General features: G+C 43.9%; 1 protein-coding gene across 26 annotated transcripts in view; it reads left to right on the top strand.

Annotated features, from left to right (window-relative positions):
• LOC129865183 (CUGBP Elav-like family member 2) overlaps nucleotides 1–26,682 on the top strand; it is a 200,414-nt gene that overhangs the window by 71,058 nt on the left and 102,674 nt on the right. For 6 of the 26 annotated variants that reach the window (XM_055937718.1, XM_055937724.1, XM_055937728.1 and 3 more), the window contains exon 1: nucleotides 11,691–11,998. The exons of 2 other annotated variants lie outside the window; for them this stretch is intronic. In XM_055937718.1, coding sequence (XP_055793693.1) covers nucleotides 11,877–11,998 — 122 coding nt within the window. In that variant the 5' untranslated portion in view covers nucleotides 11,691–11,876. Of the gene's footprint in view, nucleotides 1–11,688; nucleotides 11,999–21,249; nucleotides 22,070–26,682 lie in introns of those variants that run through there. 18 more of the 26 variants (XM_055937740.1, XM_055937726.1, XM_055937730.1 and 15 more) reach the window with 10 other exon arrangements.

The following is a 26,682-nucleotide window of genomic DNA, read 5'->3' as shown; positions in this document are numbered from 1 at the left end:
TCTGTCTGTCTGTCTGTCGGAGTGTGGGATTAAATTCTCATTGGGTTTTAATTGCAGAAGGCTTTTCTGGTGTCATGCTCTGTGTTCGTTCATTTTTCATCCAAACACATGAATTATGAAGAGACGAACAACAGGGAGGGGCAGAGAGATGGAGGGAGAGAGAGATGAAGAGGAGGGAGAATAGACACGTTAAATTCAGTTGGGAGCCTAGCTCTCTGTCTCTCTCTCTCTCTCCCTCCCTCCTCTCTTTCTTTCTCTCTCCCTCTGGAACGTTCCCTCTCTTTAGTAGGCACACAGACAGAGAGACAAGGTGTACACTGCACAGACAGGTCCATCAATCTTCACGCGCACACACACACACACACACACACACACACACACACACACACACACACACACACACACACACACACACACACACACACACACACACACACACACACACACACACACACACACACACACACACACACACACACACACACACACACTCTACAGGATGTCATTGCAGTGCAAACAGGACAGAGGTGTGTCGGATAAAACCGGTCCTTGGAAAAACAAATGCCCTGCACACCAGCAAGGTGTGTGTGTGTGTGTGTGTGTGTGTGTGTGTGTTTGTGTGTGTGTGTGTACATAATCCACCAATTAATCCACCAATACATAATCCGCCAATTAGAAACCTATGTGAGAATGCATTTATCAGTTACCTAATCAACCATGATATATATGGAAACATAAACCACGGTAAGGAGGTTGTGAGAGATTAGAGGTCAGAGGTTCTAGCATAGTGGTGCACAGTGGATAGTCAATGCCCCCAGCTGTTGTCAGTTATACTGTACAACATCCCATCCCACACACACACACACACACACACACACACACACACACACACACACACACACACACACACACACACACACACACACACACACACACACACACTTATCCCCCTTATCTTGCCATCCCACCCTCCCCCCTCATATTGGGCAGATGAACCAGTCTAGACATGAGAGCAGGTTTGACAGGCTATCCTTAGCCCCCCTGTCCCCCTGCTCACCCTCCCTGTCCCCCTGCTCACCCTCCCTGTCCCCCTGCTCACCCTCCCTGTCCCCCTGCTCACCCTCCCTGTCCCCCTGCTCACCCTCCCTGTCCCCCTGCTCACCCTCCCTGTCCCCCTGCTCACCCTCCCTGGCCCCCTGCTCACCCTCCTTGGCCCCCTGCTCACCCTCCCTGTCCCCCTGCTCACCCTCCCTGGCCCCCTGCTCACCCTCCCTGTCCCCCTGCTCACCCTCCCTGTCCCCCTGCTCACCCTCCCTGTCCCCCTGCTCACCCTCCCTGGCCCCCTGCTCACCCTCCCTGTCCCCCTGCTCACCCTCCCTGGCCCCCTGCTCACCCTCCTTGGCCCCCTGCTCACCCTCCCTGTCCCCCTGCTCACCCTCCCTGGCCCCCTGCTCACCATCCCTGGCCCCCTGCTCACCCTCCCTGTCCCCCTGCTCACCCTCCCTGTCCCCCTGCTCACCCTCCCTGTCCCCCTGCTCACCCTCCCTGTCCCCCTGCTCACCCTCCCTGTCCCCCTGCTCACCCTCCCTGGCCCAGGGTTCTCTGGGATAGAGGAATGTTTTCCTTCCAGCTGATGCTCTCTGTGAGGGGAGGACAAGATGAATGTCTGTGCCAACGCTGTCGGGGAGAGAGGGAGGAACGGAGGGATGGTGGGAGGAACGGAGGGAGGGTGGGAGAGAGGGAGGAACGGAGGGAGGGAGAGAGGAACGGAGGGAGGGAGGGAGAGAGGGAGGAACGGAGGGAGGGAGGGTGGGAGAGACGGAGGGAGAGAGGGAGGAACGGAGGGAGAGATGGTGGCGGGGGTCTATATAAGTCCAGATACTGTAAGCCTCTCTGTTTGGCCTCTGGCCCTGACTTAGCTGTCTGCTGGATACATTGTAAGTGTAGTATATCATTTTCAGTATACACTAGTTGTTCAGTATACACTAGTTCTTCAGTATACACCAGTTCTTCAGTATACAGTATATATTTACTATACACTAGTTCTTCAGTATACACTAGTTCTTCAGTATACACTAGTTATTCAGTATAGACTAGTTCTTCAGTATACAGTAGATATTTACTATACAGTAGTTCTTCAGTATACACAAGTTCTTCAGTATACACTAGTTCTTCAGTATACAGTAGATATTTACTATACAGTAGTTCTTCAGTATACACTAGTTCTTCAGTAAACACTAGTTCTTCAGTATCCACTAGTTCTTCAGTATACAGTAGATATTTACTATACAGTAGTTCTTCAGTATACAGTAGATATTTACCATACAGTAGTTCTTCAGTATACACTAGTTCTTCAATATACAGTAATTATTCAGTATACACTAGTTCTTAAGTATACACTAGTTATTCAGTATAGACTAGTTCTTCAGTATACAGTAGATATTTACTATACAGTAGTTCTTCAGTATACACTAGTTCTTCAGTATACACTAGTTCTTCAGTATACAGTAGATATTTACTATACACTAGTTCTTCAGTATACACTAGTTCTTCAGTATACACTAGTTCTTCAGTATCCACTAGTTCTTCAGTACACACTAGTTCTTCAGTATACACTAGTTCTTCAGTATACACAGTAGTTCTTCAGAACACACTAGTTTTTCAGTATACAGCAGATATTTACTATACACTAGTTCTTCAGTATACAGTAGATATTTACTATACACTAGTTCTTCAGTATACACAAGTTCTTCAGTATACACTAGTTCTTCAGTATACAGTAGATATTTACTATACACTAGTTCTTCAGTATACACTAGTTCTTCAGTATACACTAGTTCTTCAGTATACTGTAGATATTTACTATACAGTAGTTCTTCAGTATACACTGGTTCTTCAGTAAACACTGGTTCTTCAGTATACACTACTTCTTCAGTATACAGTAGATATTTACTATACAGTAGATATTTACTATACAGTAATTCTTCAGTATACACTAGTTCTTCAATGTACAGTAATTATTCAATATACACTAGTTCTTAAGTATACACTAGTTCTTAAGTATACACTGGTTCTTCAGTATACACTAGTTATTCAGTATACAGTAGATATTTACTATACAGTAGTTCTTCAGTATACACTAGTTCTTCAGTATACGCTAGTTCTTCAGTATACACTAGTTCTTCAGTATACAGTAGATATTTACTATACACTAGTTCTTCAGTATCCACTAGTTCTTCAGTATCCACTAGTTCTTCAGTATACACTAGTTCTTCAGTATACGCTAGTTCTTCAGTATACACTAGTTCTTCAGTATACAGTAGATATTTACTATCCACTAGTTCTTCAGTATCCACTAGTTCTTCAGTATCCACTAGTTCTTCAGTATCCACTAGTTCCTCAGTATACACTAGTTATTCAGTATACAGTAGATATTTACTATACAGTAGTTCTTTAGTATACAGTAGATATTTACTGTAAACTAGTTCTTCAGTATCCACTAGTTCTTCAGTATCCACTAGTTCTTCAGTATACACTAGTTCTTCAGTATACGCTAGTTCTTCAGTATACACTAGTTCTTCAGTATACAGTAGATATTTACTATACACTAGTTCTTCAGTATACACAAGTTCTTCAGTATACACTAGTTCTTCAGTATACAGTAGATATTTACTATACAGTAGTTCTTCAGTATACACTAGTTCTTCAGTAAACACTAGTTCTTCAGTATCCACTAGTTCTTCAGTATACAGTAGATATTTACTATACAGTAGTTCTTCAGTATACAGTAGATATTTACTGTAAACTAGTTCTTCAGTATACACTAGTTCTTCAGTATACACTAGTTCTTCAGTATACACTAGTTCTTCAGTATCCACTAGTTCTTCAGTATCCACTAGTTCTTCAGTATACACTAGTTATTCAGTATACAGTAGATATTTACTATACAGTAGTTCTTTAGTATACAGTAGATATTTACTGTAAACTAGTTCTTCAGTATACACTAGTTCTTCAGTATACACTAGTTCTTCAGTATCCACTAGTTCTTCAGTATACACTAGTTCTTCAGTATACAGTAGATATTTACTATACAGTAGTTCTTCAGAATACACTAGTTTTTCAGTATACAGTAGATATTTACTATACACTAGTTCTTCAGTATACAGTAGATATTTACTATACAGTAGTTCTTCAGAATACACTAGTTCTTCAGAATACACTAGTTCTTCAGTATACAGTAGATATTTACTATACAGTAGTTTTTCAGTATACACTAGTCCTTCAATATACAGTAATTATTCAGTATACACTAGTTCTTAAGTATACACTAGTTCTTCAGTATACACTAGTTCTTCAGTATACAGTAGATATTTACTATACAGCAGTTCTTCAGTATACAGTAGATATTTACTATACAGTAGTTCTTCAGTATACAGTAGATATTTACTATACACTAGTTTTTCAGTATACACTAGTTCTTCAGTATACACTAGTTCTTCAGTATACAGTAGATATGTACTATACAGTAGCTCTTCAGAATACAATAGTTCTTCAGTATACAGTAGATATTTACTATACAGTAGTTCTTCAGTATACACTAGTTCTTCAGTAAACACTAGTTCTTCAGTATACACTAGTTCTTCAGTATACAGTAAATATTTACTATACAGTAGTTATTCAGTATACAGTAGATATTTACTATACAGTAATTCTTCAGTATACACTAGTTCTTCAATATACAGTAATTATTCAATATACACTAGTTCTTAAGTATACACTAGTTCTTAAGTATACACTGGTTCTTCAGTATACACTAGTTATTCAGTATACAGTAGATATTTACTATACAGTAGTTCTTCAGTATACACTAGTTCTTCAGTATACACTAGTTCTTCAGTATACACTAGTTCTTCAGTATACAGTAGATATTTTCTATACACTAGTTCTTCAGTATCCACTAGTTCTTCAGTATACACTAGTTCTTCAGTATCCACTAGTTCGTCAGTATACACTAGTTCTTCAGTATACACTAGTTCTTCAGTGTACAGTAGATATTTACTATACAGTAGTTCTTCAGTATACAGTAGATATTTACTATAAACTAGTTCTTCAGTATACACGAGTTCTTCAGTATCCACTAGTTCGTCAGTATACACTAGTTCTTCAGTATACACTTGTTCTTCAGTGTACAGTGGATATTTACTATACAGTAGTTCTTCAGTATACAGTAGATATTTACTATACAGTAGTTCTTCAGTATACAGTAGATATTTACTATACACTAGTTCTTCAGTATACACTAGTTCTTCAGTATACACTAGTTCTTCAGTATACACTAGTTCTTCAGTATCCACTAGTTCTTCAGTATACACTAGTTCTTCAGTATACACTAGTTCTTCAGTATACACTAGTTCTTCAGTTTCCACTAGTTCTTCAGTATACAGTAGATATTTACTATACAGTAGTTCTTCAGAATACACTAGTTTTTCACTATACAGTAGATTTTTACTATACACTAGTTCCTTAGTATACAGTAGATATTTACTATACACTAGTTCTTCAGTATACAGTAAATATTTACTATACAGTAGTTCTTCAGTATACAGTAGTTCTTCAGTATACACTAGTTCTTCAGTATACACTATTTCTTCAGTATACAGTAGATATGTACTATACAGTAGTTCTTCTGTATACACTATTTCTTCAGTATACACTAGTTCTTTAGTATACACTAGTTCTTCAGTATACACTAGTTCTTCAGTATACAGTAGATATTTACTATACAGTAGTTCTTCAGTATACACTAGTTCTTCAGTAAACACTAGTTCTTCAGTATACACTAGTTCTTCAGTATACAGTAGATATTTACTATACAGTAGTTCTTCAGTATACACTAGTTCTTCAGTAAACACTAGTTCTTCACTATACACTAGTTCTTCAGTATACACTAGTTCTTCAGTATACAGTAGATATTTACTATACAGTAGTTCTTCAGTATACACTAGTTCTTCAGTATACAGTAGATATTTACTATACAGTAGTTCTTCAGTATACAGTAGATATTTTCTATACAGTAGTTCTTCAGTATACACTAGTTCTTCAATATACAGTAATTATTCAGTATACACTAGTTCTTAAGTATACACTAGTTCTTCAGTATACACTAGTTCTTCAGTATACAGTAGATATTTACTATACAGCAGTTCTTCAGTATACAGTAGATATTTACTATACACTAGTTCTTCAGTATACACTATTTCTTCAGTATACACTAGTTCTTCAGTATACACTAGTTCTTCAGTATACACTAGTTCTTCAGTATACACTAGTTTTTCAGTATCCACTAGTTCTTCAGTATCCACTAGTTCTTCAGTATACAGTAGATATTTACTATACACCAGTTCTTCAGAATACACTAGTTCTTCAGTATACACTAGTTCTTCAGTATACAGTAGATATTTACTATACAGTAGTTCTTCAGTATACAGTAGATATTTACTATACACTAGTTCTTCAGTATACACTAGTTCTTCAGTATACACTAGTTCTTCAGTATACAGTAGATATATACTATACAGTAGCTCTTCAGAATACAATAGTTCTTCACTATACAGTAGATATTTACTATACAGTAGTTCTTCAGTATACACTAGTTTTTCAGTATACAGTAGATATTTACTATACAGTAGCTCTTCAGAATACAATAGTTCTTCAGTATACAGTAGATATTTACTATACAGTCGTTCTTCAGTATACACTAGTTCTTCAGTATACAGTAGATATTTACTATACAGTAGATCTTTAGTATACAGTGTGTGTATCAGAATTTCTCTCCTTCTGTTTGTGTGTGAATGTACAAAACATTAAGAACACCTTCCTAATATTGATATACAGTCCCTTTTACCCTCAGAACAGCATCAATTCGTCAGGGCATGGACTCTACAAGGTGTCGGAAGTATTCCACAGGGAGGCTGGCCCATGTTGACTCCAATACTTCCTACAGTTGTGTCAAGTAGGCTGGATGCCCTTTGGGTGGTGGACCATTCTTGATACACACAGGAAACTGTTGAGCTTGAAAAACCCAGCAGCGTTACAGTTCTTGACACAAACCGGTGCTCCTGGCACCTACTACCATACCCTGTTCAAAGGCCCTTAAATATCTTGTCTTACCCATTCACCCTCTGAATGGCACACATACACAATCCATGTCTCAATTCTCTAGGTTTAAAAATCCTTCTTAAACCGGTCTCCTCCCATTCATCTGCACTGATTGGTGGATTTAAGCCTTTTTGTTTTGTACACTGTGTGTGTGTGTGTGTGTGTGTGTGTGTGTGTGTGTGTGTGTGTGTGTGTGTGTGTGTGTGTGTGTGTGTGTGTGTGTGTGTGTGTGTGTGTGTGTGTGTGTGTGTGTGTGTGTGTGTGTGTGTGTGTGTGTGTGTGTGTGTGTGTGTGTGTGTGTGTGTGTGTGTAGTTTTTAGCAGAGCTCCAGATGGCTGAGAGACAGGTGAGCCAATTAGAGAGTCTCACTACACGGCAACATCATCACAGCCACTGGAACGTTACTGCAACACATTCCCAACACTCACACAACGTTACAGGAACACCGTCACAACACCGTAACGTTACGGCAACACATTCCCAACACTCACACAACGTTACAGGAACACCGTCACAACACCGCAACGTTACGGCAACACATTCCCAACACTCACACAACGTTACATTAACACCGTCACAACACCGTAACGTTACGGCAACACATTCCCAACACTCACACAACGTTACAGGAACACCGTCACAACACCGTAACGTTACGGCAACACATTCCCAACACTCACACAACGTTACAGGAACACCGTCACAACACCATAACGTTACGGCAACACATTCCCAACACTCACACAACGTTACAGGAACACCGTCACAACACCGTAACGTTACGGCAACATTAAGATCATACACTTTACCTTACTGTAACGTTTACGTCACCCTTCTTAAACTGTATGTTAACTACTACACCTCAACATTACAGCTGTACACTGTTACATTACAGCAATGTTGACATCAACACCATCCTACTGTACATCGTTATAGAAACTTTACAGTCATACATTTGTACTTTTGGGAACATTCTGTCCTTATGGTATAATCCACCACGTTTTCTCTCTCTCTCTAGACACGGCGCACAGAGAATGTGCCTGTCTGCTACTTCACACAGAGAGAGTGACATGAGATTCTTTTTTGTTGTTGTGCTACCCAAAATACATTTGTGGAACATAGCTGATATTCATTATCATTCTAATAATGTGCAAATGTTCCACGAGACAGAGTGAGGGAGGAGAGAGAGAGAGTGAGGGAGGAGAGAGAGAGAGTTTGAAGACAGACGGCAGAATCTAAACACAATGCTACTGTCTCTCTCTCTCTCTGTCACATTACTATAAACGGACCAAGGGCAAATATATCGCAAAAAAATAATCTCCGAAATAATGAAGGAATTTACTAGTAACGAGCCTTTTGTCGAACATAGTCACACTCACATACTGATGCACTCAGGCATACACAGATATACACACCGACACACACACACACATACATACATGCACAAACACACACGCACAACCTCTTACATTCACACACACACACACTATTTATTCACACAAACACTCTGAATCTCGGGGCAGGCATCCCGTTGTGTGTTTTCTCCACTGTTAAGAGATAATTGACAAGCCACGAGGGCTGCTTTTCCCTTAATGGAAGGTGACAAATTCATTTCTATGTGCTAATGCCTGTAAATGGAACAGCCCTGCTTTCTCCTGCTTTCCAATGCACAACCACAGGAACCTGTCTGCATGGGGGGGTAGTGTTTGTGGGTAAAGTGTATGGGTGGGTGTCCGTGTGTATTTTTCCTTCCTTTATTCTTCTTGTGTAGGCCTATATACCAGGGCTTTAAGTCCTAGTTTACTTTAGGGAAGATATTATTATTACCCATGGTGCTCGGGTATTAAAGAGGTGTTGATTAGCCTTGTTGATCGCTCCGTTCTCTTTCTTTTTAATCCACCCCTTTGTTGGATGCATATGGATGTCCTTGGCTTTGGAGTCGGGAGAAGAGAGGAAGAGCGGTTTATCTCTCCCGTGGGTCCTTCATCCATCCATCCTTCCATCCCTCCTTTCAGTGTAGATTGTCTCTCTGACCCCCCTGTCCTTCTCGGTTCGTCTGAACCACACAGCCGTTTGTTTACTAACCCATAAGGACGTTGTCAGGGCGACAAAAGCTCTGTTATCTGTCCCGACGTAAGACTTGAGACGCCACAACGGATGAAAACATCCCATAATGGGTTCTCTTGTCCTCCGCTGCGTGCGTGGGGAAGATAAGATGAATTCTTCATACCCCGGCCTGATTGCAGAATCTTGCATCTAATGCAAGTTTTATTGCCTTCTCCTGTCTTACAGTCAAACTGCCGAGTCAAGTTTTTTCTTTCTTTGGGAAAAAAATCTAAATCATTTATTATTGTTGTATTTTTCTTGCTAGGGAACAGAGGGGGAAGAGGGAGAGAAAGGAAGGAAGAGAGAGACAGGGGGAGAGGAGGATGAGAGGATTTCTTGAATGGATGAATACGGGCAGAATGCTTAAGGGGATGTGAGGGGAGTAAGGGATGAGAAAGGGGGGGGGGAGAAGTGCGGATGTGTACTCTTGTTCTCTACTCAGTCCGAGTGAGGCCTGAAGAGATAAAGATAGAGCAGAAGAAATAGGAAAAGAAGTGCCTACAGACTTTGGTAATCCCTCTTTTATGAATAGGAAGCCAAGCTCAGCATAATGGTGACTCACAGACATAACAGAACTTACCCCCCATCTCCCCTTCTACTCCTCTGCCACTCTCCCACACACATTCAAAGTCAAACTTTATTGGCACAACTGTTAAAGGTACAATAACATTGCCAAAGAACTTACTGCTAAGACTTTTTGGTTGCTAATCTCTCTCTTGGCTCATTCAGTGTGTAGTGGTCATAGCTTGGCCCAGGCTTGGTCTTAGTCAAGAACTGGCTCTGGTTTGGCATGGTTCGTATAAAGGTCCCTGCCCTCCCTGAGTCTGGCTAGGAAAGTACACTGCCTGCCATACGTTACCATGACAACGCTCTTACGTCAGATAGTGCCCCCCATGCAGCCAATGGGCATTGACCTTTCACTGTCAGACTGAGTTAGAAAGAGGAAGAGGGAAAGAGGAAGAGGGAAAGAGAGGGTAAGAGGGAGAGAAAGGGATTGAGTGGGAGAGAGAGGGAGAAAAGCGAGAGAGAGAGAAAAGAGAGAGAGACAAACAACATCCATAAATAGGTCATTTCATTCAACTGTAAACACCATAGGAAGACAAGACAGTGACAGGTACTGTATATTTGTGCAGTGGCCTGAAGTTACAATGATGTCACACTACGATGTGTGTTTGTGTGTGCATGAGAGGTGAGGAAAAATAGCAAAAATTTGATGTATGATTGGTTTAGTCAGGGTGTTAGGGCGACATGCGATCATGCTAAAATCCGCAGCAAATGAGAATTGATCCAGGATTGTAATTTGTCATTTCCTCAGGTCTGTATGTGCGCGCTGGCCTCTCACCCCTCTCTCAGACGTGACCAGATGTTCACGGCCCCTCCAGGACTGATCCTAGAGCAGCAGACGAGATTTACAGAAGGAGATTGGCACTTACAGCAGGAAATATCCAGATTGAAAGTTTAGGATGGCATCAGGGTGATAGGACATGGATAGAATACATTTATAATGTAGAGCTGAGTGAGAAGTAGGATAGTGAATAAGACCCTCAGATTTGCAATGGAAAACCAACAGACGCACTAAATTCAGCAATTAGGGCTTGGAGTTTGAAGCTGAGCTGTGTACTGCATCTTAACTGTGAATATACTTGTTTTTTCAAAGTGTTGTTTTGGTCCCTCGCAGGTGTTGTAGAGGGCATATATTATTTTGCACAGTATTGCAAACATTCTAATGAAGCTCCCAGACAATCCATAACTTTAAAAACCTCGATCCTCATTGCACACACGCACACACATGCACACACATTGAGACATTAATGAAGCTGTAGGCTTCTCATTTTTTTGTTCCTGGCTCAGTGAAACATGCATAAATCATAATAAACAGAAGGATGACTTTTTTCATCAGCTGCTTCCTGAGTCTTCTGTCTCCGTCTCCTGTGAGTAGGACAGGCTCTGATGTGACAGATACCGGATTTGGTGTGTGTGTGTGACGCATTCACGTGTGTGTATGACAGGTAGTGGAGCCTAGCTGTAGCTGCTGGCAGGGCCCCCTTAGGGAGGGCCACTAGCTGAGACAAGTCTGTCTTTTAGCTGGGAACAGTGAATGGACAGCTCCATTCACTGGGGGCTGCACTGGGATGCACTGGGCTGCACTGTAGGCTAGCCGATGCTCGGCTGGGCTGAACTAGGTTAAAACTGGTCTGTGCTGGCCTAGAATAAACTGAGTTGGACTAGATCAGAGTTGGACTGGGCTGGGTTAGGCTGGTCTGCTCAGGGCGCTAGTATTAGAGTAAAATAGGCCCACAACACAACAACATGAGCTGAGCTGTCAGGGGAGATTACTTCAGCCAGGCAAGCCAGCAGGGTCTCCACCGCTCCACCAGAGAGAGAGAGAGAAGGCGGGAGCGGTAGAGAGAGAGAGAGAGCGGGAGGCAGAGGGGAGGGGACGAGAGAACGTGTGTTTCTGTAGTGCGAATAGGAACGAGAGAGCGCGAGGAACGAGAGAGAGAGAGCGAGACCGAGAGCAGAAAGCCGCCGCTTGTTGTGAAGTAGAAAAAGAGGGTGAACCAAAAAAAGGATCGGAGGAGAAAAAACCAGCGGTTGGGAGCAGAGCAGAGATGTTGGAGCTCTCGTCCGAGCTGGGCTTTGTGCAGAGTGTGTGTGTCGACGGCATATGCTGCCCCCCCTCTGCACCCCACCCCACCGCCGGATCCATGAGGGCCGACGAGCTGCTGCTGAGGTACACACACACACACACACACACACACACACACACACACACACACACACACACATATATGTCCAAACCTTACCCAGACCCTCTCTCATGTGATCTCCTGTTTTAGTGTGTGTTTTGTGTTCAGGTTCAGTCTGTGTTTCTGTCATATCTCACTGCAATGTCTGTCAGTGTCTGCTGCTCTCTCTCTGCCTCTCGCTCTCGCTTGTTGTTCTGTTGAGGTGTCCCTCCTTTCTGTCCTGCCACTGTTCGTTCAAGTGTAAAATCCAATGCTTGTACGTCTCTTGCTCTCTTTTCCTCTCCAACCCATCCTCCTTTTCCATGCCTCCTCTCTCTGTATGTGAGTCATGGAGAGGTAGCGGAGGGGTAGAAGAGGGGTGGTAGGGACGGTGTGAGGGGCTTTATCCCTCTCTAGGGGGTATTGGATCAGGAGTGTGTGTTTATACTACTCGCTGTAATCCAGAGAGGAGAGGAGAGGAGAGGAGAGGAGAGGAGAGGAGAGGAGAGGAGAGGAGAGGAGAGGAGAGGAGAGGAGAGGAGAGGAGAGGAGAGGAGAGGAGAGGAGAGGAGAGGGTGGGGCGGGCAGGGTGGAAAGCAGGAGAATAGAGAGAACGAGGGTAGGCTAGACTCCATATTTGGATTTTGGGTGAAAAATGTGCCGGTTTCATTCCGCCGTCATATTTATCAAAAACAGATAAAACCTTTTCATGTTTGATCAACAGAATCTCCAACCTCTCCTTCTCTGTATCTCTCTTTTTCCATCTCTCTTATCCCTCTCTCCCTCGTTTCCGGAATTTTGGGGGGGTTGTTGAAAGATGTCTGCTTTGTTTATTTGGATCTCAGTCAGAGAGAGAGAGAGTGAGGGGAAAAAGGAGGGAGGTGAGGAAGAGGGGGGACAATGGAGCGGTTACAGAAACATCCAGCTCCAACGAGACAGACACAGACAAACAATAAGTCTGCCAGCCAGCCACTTCAGTCTGCCGTACTCTCTATCTCTCTCCTCCACATTTAATCTCTCACTCTCTCATCCACATTTAATCTCTCACTCTCTCCTCCACATTTAATCTCTCACTCTCTCCTCCACATTTAATCTCACTCTCTCCTCCACATTTAATCTCTCTCTCTCCTCCACATTTAATCTCTCTCTCTTCCACATTTAATCTCACTCTCTCCTCCACATTTAATCTCTCTCTCCTCCACATTTAATCTCTCTCTCTCCTCCACATTTAATCTCTCTCTCTGTCTCCTCCACATTTAATCTCTCTCTCTCCTCCACATTTAATATCTCTCTCTGTCTCCTCCACATTTAACCTCTCTCTCTGTCTCCTCCACATTTAATCTCGCTCTCTGTCTCCTCCACATTTAATCTCTCTCTCTTCCACATTTAATCTCTCTCTCTCCTCCACATTTAATCTCTCTGTCTCCTCCACATTTAATCTCTCTCTGTCTCCTCCACATTTAATCTCTCTCTCTCCTCCACATTTAATCTCTCTGTCTCCTCCACATTTAATCTCTCTGTCTCCTCCACATTTAATCTCTCTCTCTGTCTCCTCCACATTTAATCTCTTTCTCTGTCTCCTCCACATTTAATCTCTCTCTCTCTCCTCCACATTTAATCTCTCTCTCTCTCTCCTCCACATTTAATCTCTCTCTCTGTCTCCTCCACATTTAATCTCTCTCTCTCTTCCACATTTAATCATTACTCCCTGATTTATAGAGATGTATTTTTGCAATATAAACCACATGTACCTTTTGAGAGTTAATAGCTATTTAAAACATGGCTTCGCCTCATACTGATGAACACAGCCCAGATGTGGGAAAACAATAATATATCACACATCACCCTTGTGTATTAATGCTTTATTATGGGACAATAAAACCAAGACAGGGATGGATGGGCATCCTCTGTAAGCCCAGTCAGCATTAAACCAAGCGCTCCCTTCTAAGTGTGCTTCTCTAAGTGTTCTTCTCTAAGTGTGCCTCCCTTATGGCCTATGGGGTAGAAGTCTCCTTTTAGGGCCCTTCCTGTTGGTTTAGAGAGCACAGTTATGGCACCTCTCTCTCTCATTATCCAGGACACAGAGAAGGTGGAGGCAATGGGCTCTAAAATAGTCCCCGGGCCCTCATGAATCTGCCCAACCACCCACTACAGCAAAGTGAAAGGAGCACGTCAGAATCATTACGCCCTATTTAATCGCCGGCCCACCTTTTCAATAAGGAGAGTCAGGCTGGGTCAATTAGTACATGGTGGTTATGAATGTATGGGTACATGTGTGTGTGTGTATGCTTTGCACACAGACACACACACACACACACACACACACACACCTACACCTGGGTCGGTCCCCTAGCACAGTCCTGCTTTGTATACAGCCCCTCTCTTTTCTCTGGATCAATAGTCGTTAGTTCATCAGTAGTCATTAGTTCCCTCAGTCTAATACGATTATGCTTAATAAGAGATTCCCCATCTGGAAGTAACACCCAGTATCAACACACACACACACACACACACACACACACACACACACACACACACACACACACACACACACACACACACACACCAGCGAGAGGGTAAGAGTGCATGTGTGAGAGAAAGGGAGTGAATGAGCTGTGTGTGTGTGTGTGTGTGTGTGTGTGTGTGTGTGTGTGTGTGTGTGTGTGTGTGTGTGTGTACGTGCATCTGTGCTTGTGTGTGTGCGTGCGTGCACGTCTATGTTTGTGTGTGTATTTGTGTGTGTGCGTGCATGCACACCTGTGTGTGTGCTGGGTGGTTGTTATCAGAATGACACCATCCTGCTCTCTCTCTGCTCAGCCCCAGAGGATCAGTGGAGCTGCACCAGTTTCAAATGAAAATAAATGAGAGGCAGTGACCGCTACTGCCTGGGTCCCACTTTAATGAGGAAAATAACAGAGGGGAGGGGGGGGGGGGGTGCAGGGAGAAGGTGGTTAGGGGAGGGGAGAGTGTGCGAGGGAGAGCGAGAAAGAGGGCAGCACAGATTGGATGGAGATGGAGAGAGGGATGTGTAATGAATGGAGGGCCCACAGCCAGCCGGCTTTATTTTAACTCCTCTCTGTCACCGTGGCGATGGCCAATTACAGCCGGAGCGCGCTCTGTTGCACTACAGCTGGACTGGACGGTGTTTTGGACAGCCTCTATCCTCCTACACCCATACAGGACACTGTACTACTGAATGTGTACCTATGTGGGTGTTTGTGGGGAGAGGTGTGTACAGACAGTGTTTTACATCACTCACACCCCTCCTGGTGATGTTTAACAGTGCACGGGCATCTTTTCTTCCCAAATCATGCACCCGTCTCTGTATTACCTTTAGTAATAATATTAGTCCCGTCTGGGAAGTGACAACAGAGACACTAAGGGTCTAGCTAACACAGGATGGATTATTCCATAGTTATCCCAGATTACTGCCAACATGGGACTACAGGTCTATGGCTAACACAACACAGGACAGGCTGGCTTGCCAAACACACAGCAGTATAGCATAGCAAGGAACAGCTCAGCCTTTACAGTGAAGTTTCCATGCTGTACTGTTGTTTTGAACAGTTTATTGCGACTCAGATCATTTGAGCGCAACAATGCACAGTGTTCTCTGGTGTGATACTGTCCAGACAGTCCAGACAGCTGAGGAAATGCAGTGGGTCAAGTTAGACAGGGTCAAGTTAGACAGTCTCCTCTTCTGTCTGTCTCCCAGTTCAGTTTAAAGGCGTGTAGACCAGACCACCAGACCCCCGAGGCAGAGGCAGGCGCTACAGTTCAGCCATCGGGGTATGAGGGTCACCCCTCAAGTCACTTGCTATTGCTCAACAGCCAGAGACTTGTTCGGAATGTCCTAGAAAACCCCCACTGTGTGTGTGTGTGTGTGTGTGTGTCTGTGTGTCTGTCTGTCTGTCTGTCTGTCTGTCTGTCTGTCTGTCTGTCTGTCTGTCTGTCTGTCTGTCTGTCTGTCTGTCTGTCTGTCTGTCTGTCTGTCTGTCTGTCTGTCTGTGTGTGTGTGTGTGTGTGTGTGTGTGTGTGTGTGTTAAACAGGTCATGGAGCATTGATTAATATAGGGAAGCAGCTTCACAGGTAGACCTACTGAACCGTACCAACAAGCCAATCAGATTGAAGGAGAGAGTCTGGACATTCTAGAACACTATGTTCCAAACATGAACCAGACCAATATAGATGACTGACTGAGAGAGGGGGGGGGGGGGGGGGTCTGGGTATGTGTTTAAAGAGAAGAAATACCTCCTCTATTGCTATTTAAGTTGACTTACACATCATGTGTGTAGCATTTGAGCATTTGTCTGTCTGTGTGTAGCTGGCCTGTAGCAGGTTCCTCCCATGTCCACTTAGCCTCAATCACAGCTGCTTGCTCTCCTGCTTTATTCATGAACTCACATTAAATATTCACGTCTCAAAAACAGACACTCATCACGAGTGGAGCACGCTGTTACCCACAATCCTTTGGGTGAGAGAAAGAAGCGGAGCAGGGAAGCTTCAGAGGAAGGGTGATTATTATTTTGGGAGTGTCTCACTTTGATGATGTAACGGTAGTGGTTGTTCTGTTTCATGGAGGTGTTTGTACTGTCTGAACTCCTGCTGCATGGTATGTTAGAGAGGTTGGTTCAGAACCATGTTAGTCCTGAGTGGTGTGTTCTCCATCTCTCTCTCTCTCTCTCCCTCTCTGTCTCTCCCCCTCTCTGTCTTACATGATGTGATCGATCTGTGTTGTTGGGCAGCTGTACCCCAGCCTGAGGTGAGAGAGAGAGTTTGGAGAGAAGGGTTGGGGGGAGAGAGCGAAGAAGGGAGACCTTGCCCTGAGCAGACGCTCAAAGAACACACAACCCTGGGAAACAGAAAATGGAGGAGGGGGTAAAAACACAATCAAATCAAAATGTATTTATCACATACACAGTTTACAGCTAACCGAACCATCAGACCTAGCTTGCTATTATGAAAATCCAATTCAACAATACCAATACTGTTTTCAATTTGACTGTTGCTTTCAAAAGCAGCTCAAACAAAACATGTAAAAATGAACTATAGCCATTCAATTTTACCGTGCAAATATACCGTGTGTTACGGGGAAATAATTCACGTTCTGGAATGCCCTTCAAGACAATCAGAAACGGGTATTCAACAATGCCATGGTTAAACATACCAAAACATTTATTTGACTGTTTTGATTATGTTGATAACCAGTTTATAATAGCAATAAGGTACTTCTGGGGTTTGTGGTATATGGCCAATAAGAACAGCCCATAGCCATGGTATATTGGCCAGATACCAGACTTCCTTGGGCTTTATTGATTTAAAAAAGTGTGTAGTCGAATCAATAGCATATAATAGAACAGCAGCATTGACTGTGACTGTGTGTATGACTTCTGAGTGTGTGTGTGTGTATGACTTCTGAGTGTGTGTGTGTTTATGGGTGTTTGTGTATAAGTTTGTATGTAAGGGTTGGATGTGTGGGTGTGTGGGTAGTCAATAATTCCCCCCTTTTTGTCCCTCTCTCCTTTGAGTAAGACACGGTTTTATGAAAACAGAGAATGAGAAGGAGAAAACATGGACAAAGAGCACAAGGTGATGAAAGGTGGTTAGCAGCTCCTGCAGAGAACATGGCAATTATATCGACAATTAAACATTTCATAGTGTGTGTGATAATGGGAGGAAGCCTCGGGCTTGTGGACATTATTGTACCGGTGACTCCTAACAGGCAGTTGAACACTTATTTGTTTAGGTTTCTGTAAAGGCCTTAAATAGTGAAGTCATTAGGTCAAGGCCTGCTCGCCACAGGGCATCAGAGAGATGCACACATTACAGACAAAGGGTCACGACACACACACACACACATACATACATACATACATACATGCATGCATGCATGCATGCATGCATACATACATACATACATACATACATACATACATACATACATACATACATACATACATACATACATACATACATACATACATACACACAAACTCATGTGACCCCTCATTTAAACTGGAGCCTCTATATCTTACTACTAGGAGATTACCTGTGTCTTTCGCTGACACTGTTCCTGAATCAGGGTTTAGGAAGGAGTGTGAGAGTATTCGGCTCTGTCTTGTCTCTCATCCTGTTCCTAGATCAGGGGTTAAGGAGTAAGTGTGAGTGTATTAAACTTGCTCATTGTGTTTTCTAAAGCTGTAGATTCATTTAATGTGAATGTTGGATTGTTAACACTGTTAATGTGCTGTGTTACGAGGAAGGACACATTATGCTAAATTTACTTCATTACAGAGAAGGAGGTATGACTGCAAAGTGTGTGTGAGAGTGTGTGTGAATGCCAATGTGGTTGGTGAAGTCTTCCGTGCACTGGCACCTCAGCTGTGGAAGTGAAAAGGTGTCTGGAGTTCGGCAAGATAGCACCCGGATTCACACGCATGTGGCATGCACACACACACACACACACACACACACACACACACACACACACACACACACACACACACACAACTACATACTGTACATGCAAGCACACACCCCACGTATCCTGTGAGAACGTCATTCCTTCACAGCATAAGAATATCTGAAATAACTATAATCATAGATGTGGTAAAGAAGTCAATGGATCTCGACCTAAAGAATGTAAATGCCATGGAAATACGTGGGGGAAAGATGCCATGGGGGAAAGTTTCTCGAATCTCATCATTGCCCCCCACCCCACATTAGCCTATATTTAGTCTATTGTTTACATGTGTATTTCACACATGTTGAGGTAAGAATTGGGAGTATGTATGGGTGTCAACCCAAATACATGTTCATGTCATCGTCAACATCAACTGTGTTACAGTTAAAAACGACTTTGGCTGCCACCAGCGATTTCTCTAGGCTAACTATGCTAACCAGCTTGTATACGAACAGGAGTTAGCATTTAGCAGTCACTTCTTCTAAACCTGTAACGGGACTATTTCTAAGTGAGCGGTCGAAATGTACACAATTGTTACCTGGGGGAAAATGGGGGAAGGGCATACTTTTTCAATTTCAATCAGGGGGAGGGTTAAGTATTTTTTTTTTTTTTAGTCCAGGGGAGGGTCATGAAATGTTTAATTGATTGAATGTAATTTAGATGTGTTTGAGAATGAGTTTCTTATTATATCTCAATGTGTGCCTGATGCTGCCCCTCATCTATGATTTTCTGCTGGGGGGCACGCAATATCAAGTGTGCCTAGTCTGGTCTCAATCTACTGATCCATAGCCTATACTATAAGCCAGGGATGGGGAACTGGCGGCCCAGGACCCGGGGCCGCAGACCAATGTTTTGGGGAACTCAATCAACGTACTGTTGAGCGTTGGAATAGTAGAATACACAAGGTGCAATTTCTAAATTTGGTTGTGCATCAGCAGTCACTCAATTAGCCCACGTAAGCAAAACAGTTTTAGATTGGTAAGTTAGTCTAGCTGCCAGCTATCTAAACTTGTAGTAAGCAGGATATTTTCACTCCTACCCTTGTCCACGGTGGTTTGGGAATCCACAACCTTCTGCCTACTTTGCCATGTAATGCTTACAAAACAAAGAAAAGTTTTTAAAATGGCATACCTAAGGCTCTGGTCTATGAGTGAGGTTAAATGGTAGGTATGTTCTCTGTTATCCACTTTGTTTTAATTATTATTATTATTTTGGGTATAGGAGAGGTTGACTTTCCTTTTTCAAGCGTTCGGAGAAACCACTCCAATCTGTGAGGTGCAAGGCTAGTTGAACTCCATGAATCATTTGTAGAAGCATTAGACCAGAATCGTGATACTGTTTGACATCTATGTTTGAATATTAATCATGAAGATTAGGCTTGTAAAAATATATTTTACAGAACGGAGGGCCTATTCATTTTCATTTCAGAGAGGTCTTATTTTCTCCAAGTATCCCTCATTATAAATAACAAACTAAATGTTATCCATGAAAAACAGCCAAATATATCAATATCAGACTTTAGTAGCCACATTGAGGGCCTGTTACAATACATCAATCATGACGGATTTGACGAAAATCCATTTTATTTGATCAAATCTGTTGAATGTGCGCCAATCCGGCGTCCTCCTTCTATCCCACGTGGACTGCGTCCCATTGACCTCTTCAACGCTGTCACAGATCCCTCCGGAACTTTCATTACGCACACCTGGCACCTATTCCCAGTGATTAGTAATTGTATAAGTGTGCCTTTGTTTATTGTTCCAATGTCCGTTGGTCGTGTGAGTACCTGTGCTGTGTGTTTTGGCTTTCGTGCCATTGTGGATTGCGCAGATGATTACGGGTCTCGTCCCGTGTGTTAGTCATTGTGCTCTTCTGTTATTTATTCAAGGTACTCCTCGCTCTTTTGTTTAGGTTTCAACCCTGTGTTTTGTATAGTGTTTGTTTGGTCTTCGTCCCCGTGCCTTTAAACGGCACGCCGTAATTTGGGTGTAAATAAAAACCCTATTACGCATTCCTGCACCTGTCTCCCAAATCATTCATACCAACGTGACAACCGCGTCTATCCTATATAATGCTGCTATATATAGTAGCATGTTGTTTACTTATGACCTATTTCACTATATAGGGGTCAGGTGCGGTGAAACATGCAGTACCGTACAGTTTGCACCCCAGGGACCTTTCTGCCCTAAAGTACTGATGTAGGATCAGTTTTCTCCCCCCATACACTGACCTTAACCATTATGTGCAAAAAAATAAAACTATCCCTAGAGCTGTGCCTGGGCTCACACCACCTTGCACACTAACAGGCACACTCTGTACACTGTGTGCTCACTCTTTTGCTCCACATGACCCAGTTCCTGTTCAATTCTCCCCAAGAGAGTTTCATCTATTGCCAAGAAAGACTCGTTCTTGTTATAGTGTCTCCCTTTTATTCCCTGGAGGGATGAGCAGAGAGGGCGCTTTGACTCCTAGGCGTTTGGTTTTGGGGGCACAGCAGCTTCCTATCCCGTTTATTTCATCCACACCCATACGATCGACACATTTACTGAACAATAAATACCATGGGCATTAACATTTTTACATTTGAGTCATTTAGCAGACACTCTTATCCAGAGCGACTTACAGGAGCAATTGGGGTTAAGTGCCTTGCTCAAGGGCACATAGACAGATGTTTCATCTAGTCGGCTCGCAGATTCGAACCAGTGACCTTTCGGTTACTGGCCCAACACTGCTAGGCTACCTGCCGCCCTAGCTGCGTTAAACAATATATCATTTGTATGGCCCATGTTAAGTGCCTTGAGTGATGAGAAATATAAAATGTGGTTTTCATGAGTGTACTTGGCCACGTCTTCATGAGTGTACTTAGCCACGTCTCCTTGCGCATTCGATCATATACATTGATTACAGCTGGGCCATGGAATTGTTAACGCCTCGTGGAAAAAAAGGTCACTAAATCGAAGCATTCTTTCTGGCAGAAAATATCGAGTTATGTTGTTTGGCCTCCTACAATTCAATACTGCATAGGCACACCTTTTGGGTGGGCTTTTATTGCTGCAGTTATTAGGCTATCGTTAGTTTTGTAGTATAATGACCCAAATATATTACTGTGAAGAATAGCCACTGACTGATAATTTTCCCATATGCACGGGAATAACCGGTATAACGGTGTCTAGCACACAACGGTTTCTAATGGTTAAAGATTAGCTGCAGCGCGGGGCCGCCACGCCTCCCGACCCGGCACCTGCATTCCACAGCCCGACAGTTTCCTGAGCAGAGCGGATTTTCAGACAGGATTAGATGAAAAAATAACTAATGTGGGTGAAGAAGAGGATGTGACAACTGCCGAGTGTGTGTCTACTGCCTTGGGGAGGCCCCGGCACTTGCACCTGTCCCTCTCCGTCTCCGCGGCCAGGCGCAGTTGTCGAACTGGGAGAGCTGAGAGAGCAGAGCGACGCACTGTATATTTGTCAGGCAGAGCAGAGAGGAGAGCGCGGATCCTCAGCCTGTACACGGAGGGACACAGAGCCAGGGCAACATGACTTCATCCTACAATCTGGATTTCCTGCCCGATATGATGGTGGAGAGCCGCTTGCTGGTTCCGGGCGATAGAATGTGAGTCATTCGCCTGTTCTCCTCCCGGCTGCCGACTCTCCCTTTTTTTTGAATATGGTTGTGGTTATGAAAAACAGCTGTCCAATGTCGAAATGTTTTTGCGCTTGTGTTTAGGGAGACTGGAATTGGGTCAGAATTACCCTATTCGATGCTGTTAGTTTGTGTATGTGGGGCATTTGTTATCGATGGAGACGTTGAATAAAACGAGACTGCTGCGAGCCCGACTGTAAAGCACAAGATAACGCTGCCTAATAGACAGGACAATAATGATGGGTGAAAGACCGGCGTCTTTAAAAAGGTCCTTTATCAGCTGTCGTCAAATTGTTGTTCATGTAGCCTGTCTAGTGTATCTCCTCGCCTGCTGCTATCGACTACATGCACAGAATAACGGGGGAACTTCTTAGATATTTGCGGCAGCCGCCCATTAAAATGTCACAGGGTCTCGCTCGGGTAGGCTAAGCAGTGGGGAGCGGGGTTGCTTGGACAGGGTGAGTGCACATGTTGCGGGACAGAGTGGCTCCCTATTCCCCCTCTAATCATCCCTAAATACAGTGGTGTGTGTCACATGCTAATGGTTTAACGCGCATGCCACCTCTGCTGTCTTGTGCATTGTTTTGTCATTATGCACATCTTTGTTTGCAAATATGAGAATAATTCATTTATGGACTAGCTCTATGCTACTTTTATGTGAAAGGGAATATTGATAGCAGCTTTGCACTGCAGACTGTGTATTGTATTGCATGTCATGAATCCATAGCGGAAAAGATCAGAGCATAGTTGAACTTGTGGGGACATGCCCCCCCCCCCCCATATTTAGAACAGGTAGACCCCCCAGCCCCCATAATCAGGCCCCCAGAAAGTATTTGAACATGCCACAAGCAATGGCAAACGGAGTAGAATTGCAGGAAATTAGCTTTAACGGTCGACTTTGGGCTCGAATAAACAGTCCTCCTCTTTCTCAATTTTCAAACATAAATGGGGTGTGCCTTTGGGTCGTGGATGTGTTTTTCTGGTCATGCGCACTGCTGCCAACATAACTAGTTTGTTAGCGAAACTAGTGACTTGTAGCTAGCCAGTAACCCCTCCAGAATTTGTGGACTTTTTTGTTTTTGGAGGTTCTGTAGCCAAATATCTTATTCATCCCCCCCAAAAAACATAAAATGACCTGCTATGATGGTACATTGGTCAGTTATACAATATGAGTGAAATAGTTTTCCTTTAAAAAAATGGTAATTATGTAGGATATGTTAAAAAGTAGCTTTTCTGTGTTTGAATGGTGTGGGCGTACCCCAACAACAGAATGGTGTGGGTGTATATTGGTCATAAAAAATATTCATGCCAGTAGACCACTGATTGGCCAGCTCATCCTCCTCAGAAGGATGACATCATCCTCTATAAGGAAATAGCAGGCATTTTTTAAATGGTCTGTTTGTGACAGGTTCTTTTTTTTCTCTCCAATTTAAGCCACAAATACGAGTCAACAACATTTGGGTATAAGTTAACAGAATATTAACTTTAACAAAGTGTCATTTTCACTAGACAGTTACTTTATAACGTCAACATGTTATCTCAGACTCCTGACAAAATGTGTGGAATAGCATTATAAAAATACATTTTTCTCTCTGCCCCATGGCAAAATGTGTTCAAATGCAGGAAGTTAGCTGTTTTCCCCCTCCACGTATTCTTTCACTTATACTGTGTTTTGAAAATGCTTCTCCATATACCCCTCAAAATACCCCTTCAGAGAGTTATAATAAGTCATGTCAAACTGTGTAGAATTGCACGAAATGCATTTTTAAAATGTCCCCCCCAAAAACCTGTGGGATAAAACACACAAGCTCATTCAAGCCATATCGGAATGCGCAGTGACTTACAACTCTCTGCTTGCTCAAATTCGATTTGGGGTCTGCGGCACGAGTTCTGCTATAAGAGGGACAGAAATCAGATTATACTGCGTGCACAACAAGACACTTCATTCACTTAAGTCCAAAATTCCTAGAATGGGGACAAAGGGAGTTTTTCAGGCAGACATAATGATCGCGGTCTGTTATTCCGCCCGCACAGCTGACTCGCGCTCCCAGTCCCTGTCCCATTTACGTCCCCTCGGCTTAGAGCGTTAGCTGTTGATGGCCCATGTTCTAATGGTGAGAATGTGCCCCTCTCTCCTCCTTCTCCCTCTCTCCTCCTTCTCCCTCTCTCCCTCCCTCAGCTCTATTGCCATCTCATGACTTCTCTCATTATGTTGTTAAATGTTGCACATTTAAACGGGCCTCACCAAATGGCCTTTGTGTGTGTGACCTCTCGTTCCAGAGGCTGAAGACACTCTGACCCTGTTTGATCCCATCAGACATCGAGCTGTTTCCCTCCACTGACTTGTCCATTATACTCACACAGCCCTCTCATTTATCAGTGTCTATGCCTTTATGCACGCCCCCTGCTCACTCACACACACACACACACACACACCCACACCCACACCCACACCCACACCCACACACACACACACATAACCAAGGGGGGTTGGGAGACCTTCAAAGTCGTAGCGACGCCATTTCTCCATCCCTCTGTCGCTCCGTTCCCCAATCCCTGACTCCTATCGCTCTCCTCCTAAACCTCTTCCTAGCCTTTACTTCCCCTACCTCCTCTCTCTCTCGCTCTCTCTCTCTCTCTCTCTCTCTCTCTCCCTCTCTCTCTCTCCCTCCAGCCTCCAACCCAGAATGTCTCTGCCTGTTTTTAAAGGGTATTTTGTCTCCTACCTGACATTTAGTGGCGTGTGCTATCTGGCTACCTGCCTCTGTAGCCAGGCCCTGCTACAGTACTGTGTGTGTGTGTGTGCGTGTGCGTGTGTGTGTGTGTGTGTGTGTGAGTGACATCCCACCTTTTACCTCACACAACCTTCTTTGGATTTATAATGAGAGGGGTTGGGAGAGGTGGGGGGAGCTTCTGTCAACTGCTGAGGGTTGCTGCCCACCGCGGGGACGGCACCATAGTGCCGGTAATGCTGGGTAATGTGGAAGTTTTAACTGGAGGGTACTTATCTGTGGCCTCGCTACGATGCTGCTTCTCACCGAGTCACAGAGAGGCGGACAGCTCCAGCAGATAACAGTTACTATTTACACAAACACACACTTTTATATCTCAGCTATTTATTTATTTACCTAGCGAGCAGTTATGTGTTGTTGTGAAATATCATATACCACAGTATTATCTGTGTCAGGTTGTTTAATGGCTCTATTAGGATTTTAGAACTCGTGTTTTTTTTCCATTACCTTTTTTTCATTCTCAGAATGTTATTCCATGATGTTTTTTTTCTTCTTCAATGGACCTGAAATGGCAGATCCCCCATAAGTCTAGTGAACCGATGGTAGTGTACTCAGAGTTTGGCTCACAGAGGAAGTCTTGGCCCCGTTCCAGTTCGGCTTCTAGCTACTTCCTCTAGCCCCCACCACCTTGAAAAGACTGCTGGTAGCTCTAATTAGCTTATCCCAGAACTAGATGGAGCCATCGCTGCAATGCCTAGCAGTGGTTTCAGATCACATAGAAAGGACAGGGGGTTGTGGAAGTGTCTAGGGCCCAAAATGCCCCCTTTAACTCTAACGCCAAGGCGGTGGTCCTCTTAATAAAGGGCTCCCTGGGAAATGTGTGACCCCTCACCCCAGATCGACTGTGTGTGTAGGATCCCAAACTTGACTAGAACTTCACTGGCCCTGAGGAACCATGATACTGACCCAGTCAGACCTCTCACTGGGAGGCTCAGCGGTACACTAAGATGGCCTCATCTCCTTTCCTCCTCATCTCCTTTCCTCCTCATCTCCTTTCCGTCATTATCACAGATAAGTGAACAGACTGTATAGGTTGCATCACGTTGCTTTTTGACCAGTGGTCATGAGGAAACAGGAAAGGAAAAGACTATTGGAAATCGGGCCGGGGGAAATCATTTTTCCTCTTTCTTATTCTCCTGTTCAGTTTTTCCTTCTTTACTTCACTCCTCCGTTCAGTCTCTGCCTCGTTCCCCTCCTCCTCCCCAGAGACAGCTGCTCCATTCCTTCATCCCTTCATTCCTTCAGTGAATCAGTGGAAGGGAGTATTTGACAATAGACACCCATTCATCATCCCCTACGCACGGATGGACCACACCTGTCTTCCCCTCACACCCTCCAGCTCTCATTCCCTCCAGCCCTCACTCCCTCCAGCCCTCACTCCCTCCAGCCCTCACTCCCTCCAGCCCTCACTCCCTCCAGCCCTCACTCCCTCCAGCCCTCACTCCCTCTAGCCCTCACTCCCTCCAGCCCTCACTCCCTCCAGCCCTCACTCCCTCCAGCCCTCACTCCCTCTAGCCCTCACTCCCTCCAGCCCTCACTCCCTCTAGCCCTCACTCCCTCTAGCCCTCACTCCCTCCAGCCCTCACTCCCTCTAGCCCTCACTCCCTCCAGCCCTCACTCCCTCTAGCCCTCACTTCCTCCATCCCTCCGTCCTACTCAAAAAGCACACAAATCATGAGTCCAACAGCTGAAACCTCATGTGACAGAGAACATGGGATCGCATGAGAAATGTGTGTCAGGGAGAGTTACAGGGAGGGACGGAGAGGGAGAACGGTGAGAGAGAGAGCGGAA

The sequence above is a fragment of the Salvelinus fontinalis genome, chromosome 11 (genome assembly GCF_029448725.1).
Source record: "Salvelinus fontinalis isolate EN_2023a chromosome 11, ASM2944872v1, whole genome shotgun sequence".
Taxonomy (NCBI): domain Eukaryota; kingdom Metazoa; phylum Chordata; class Actinopteri; order Salmoniformes; family Salmonidae; genus Salvelinus; species Salvelinus fontinalis.
The sequence above is the reverse complement of the archived record's forward strand: the minus strand, read 5'-3'. Positions and strand labels throughout refer to the sequence as shown.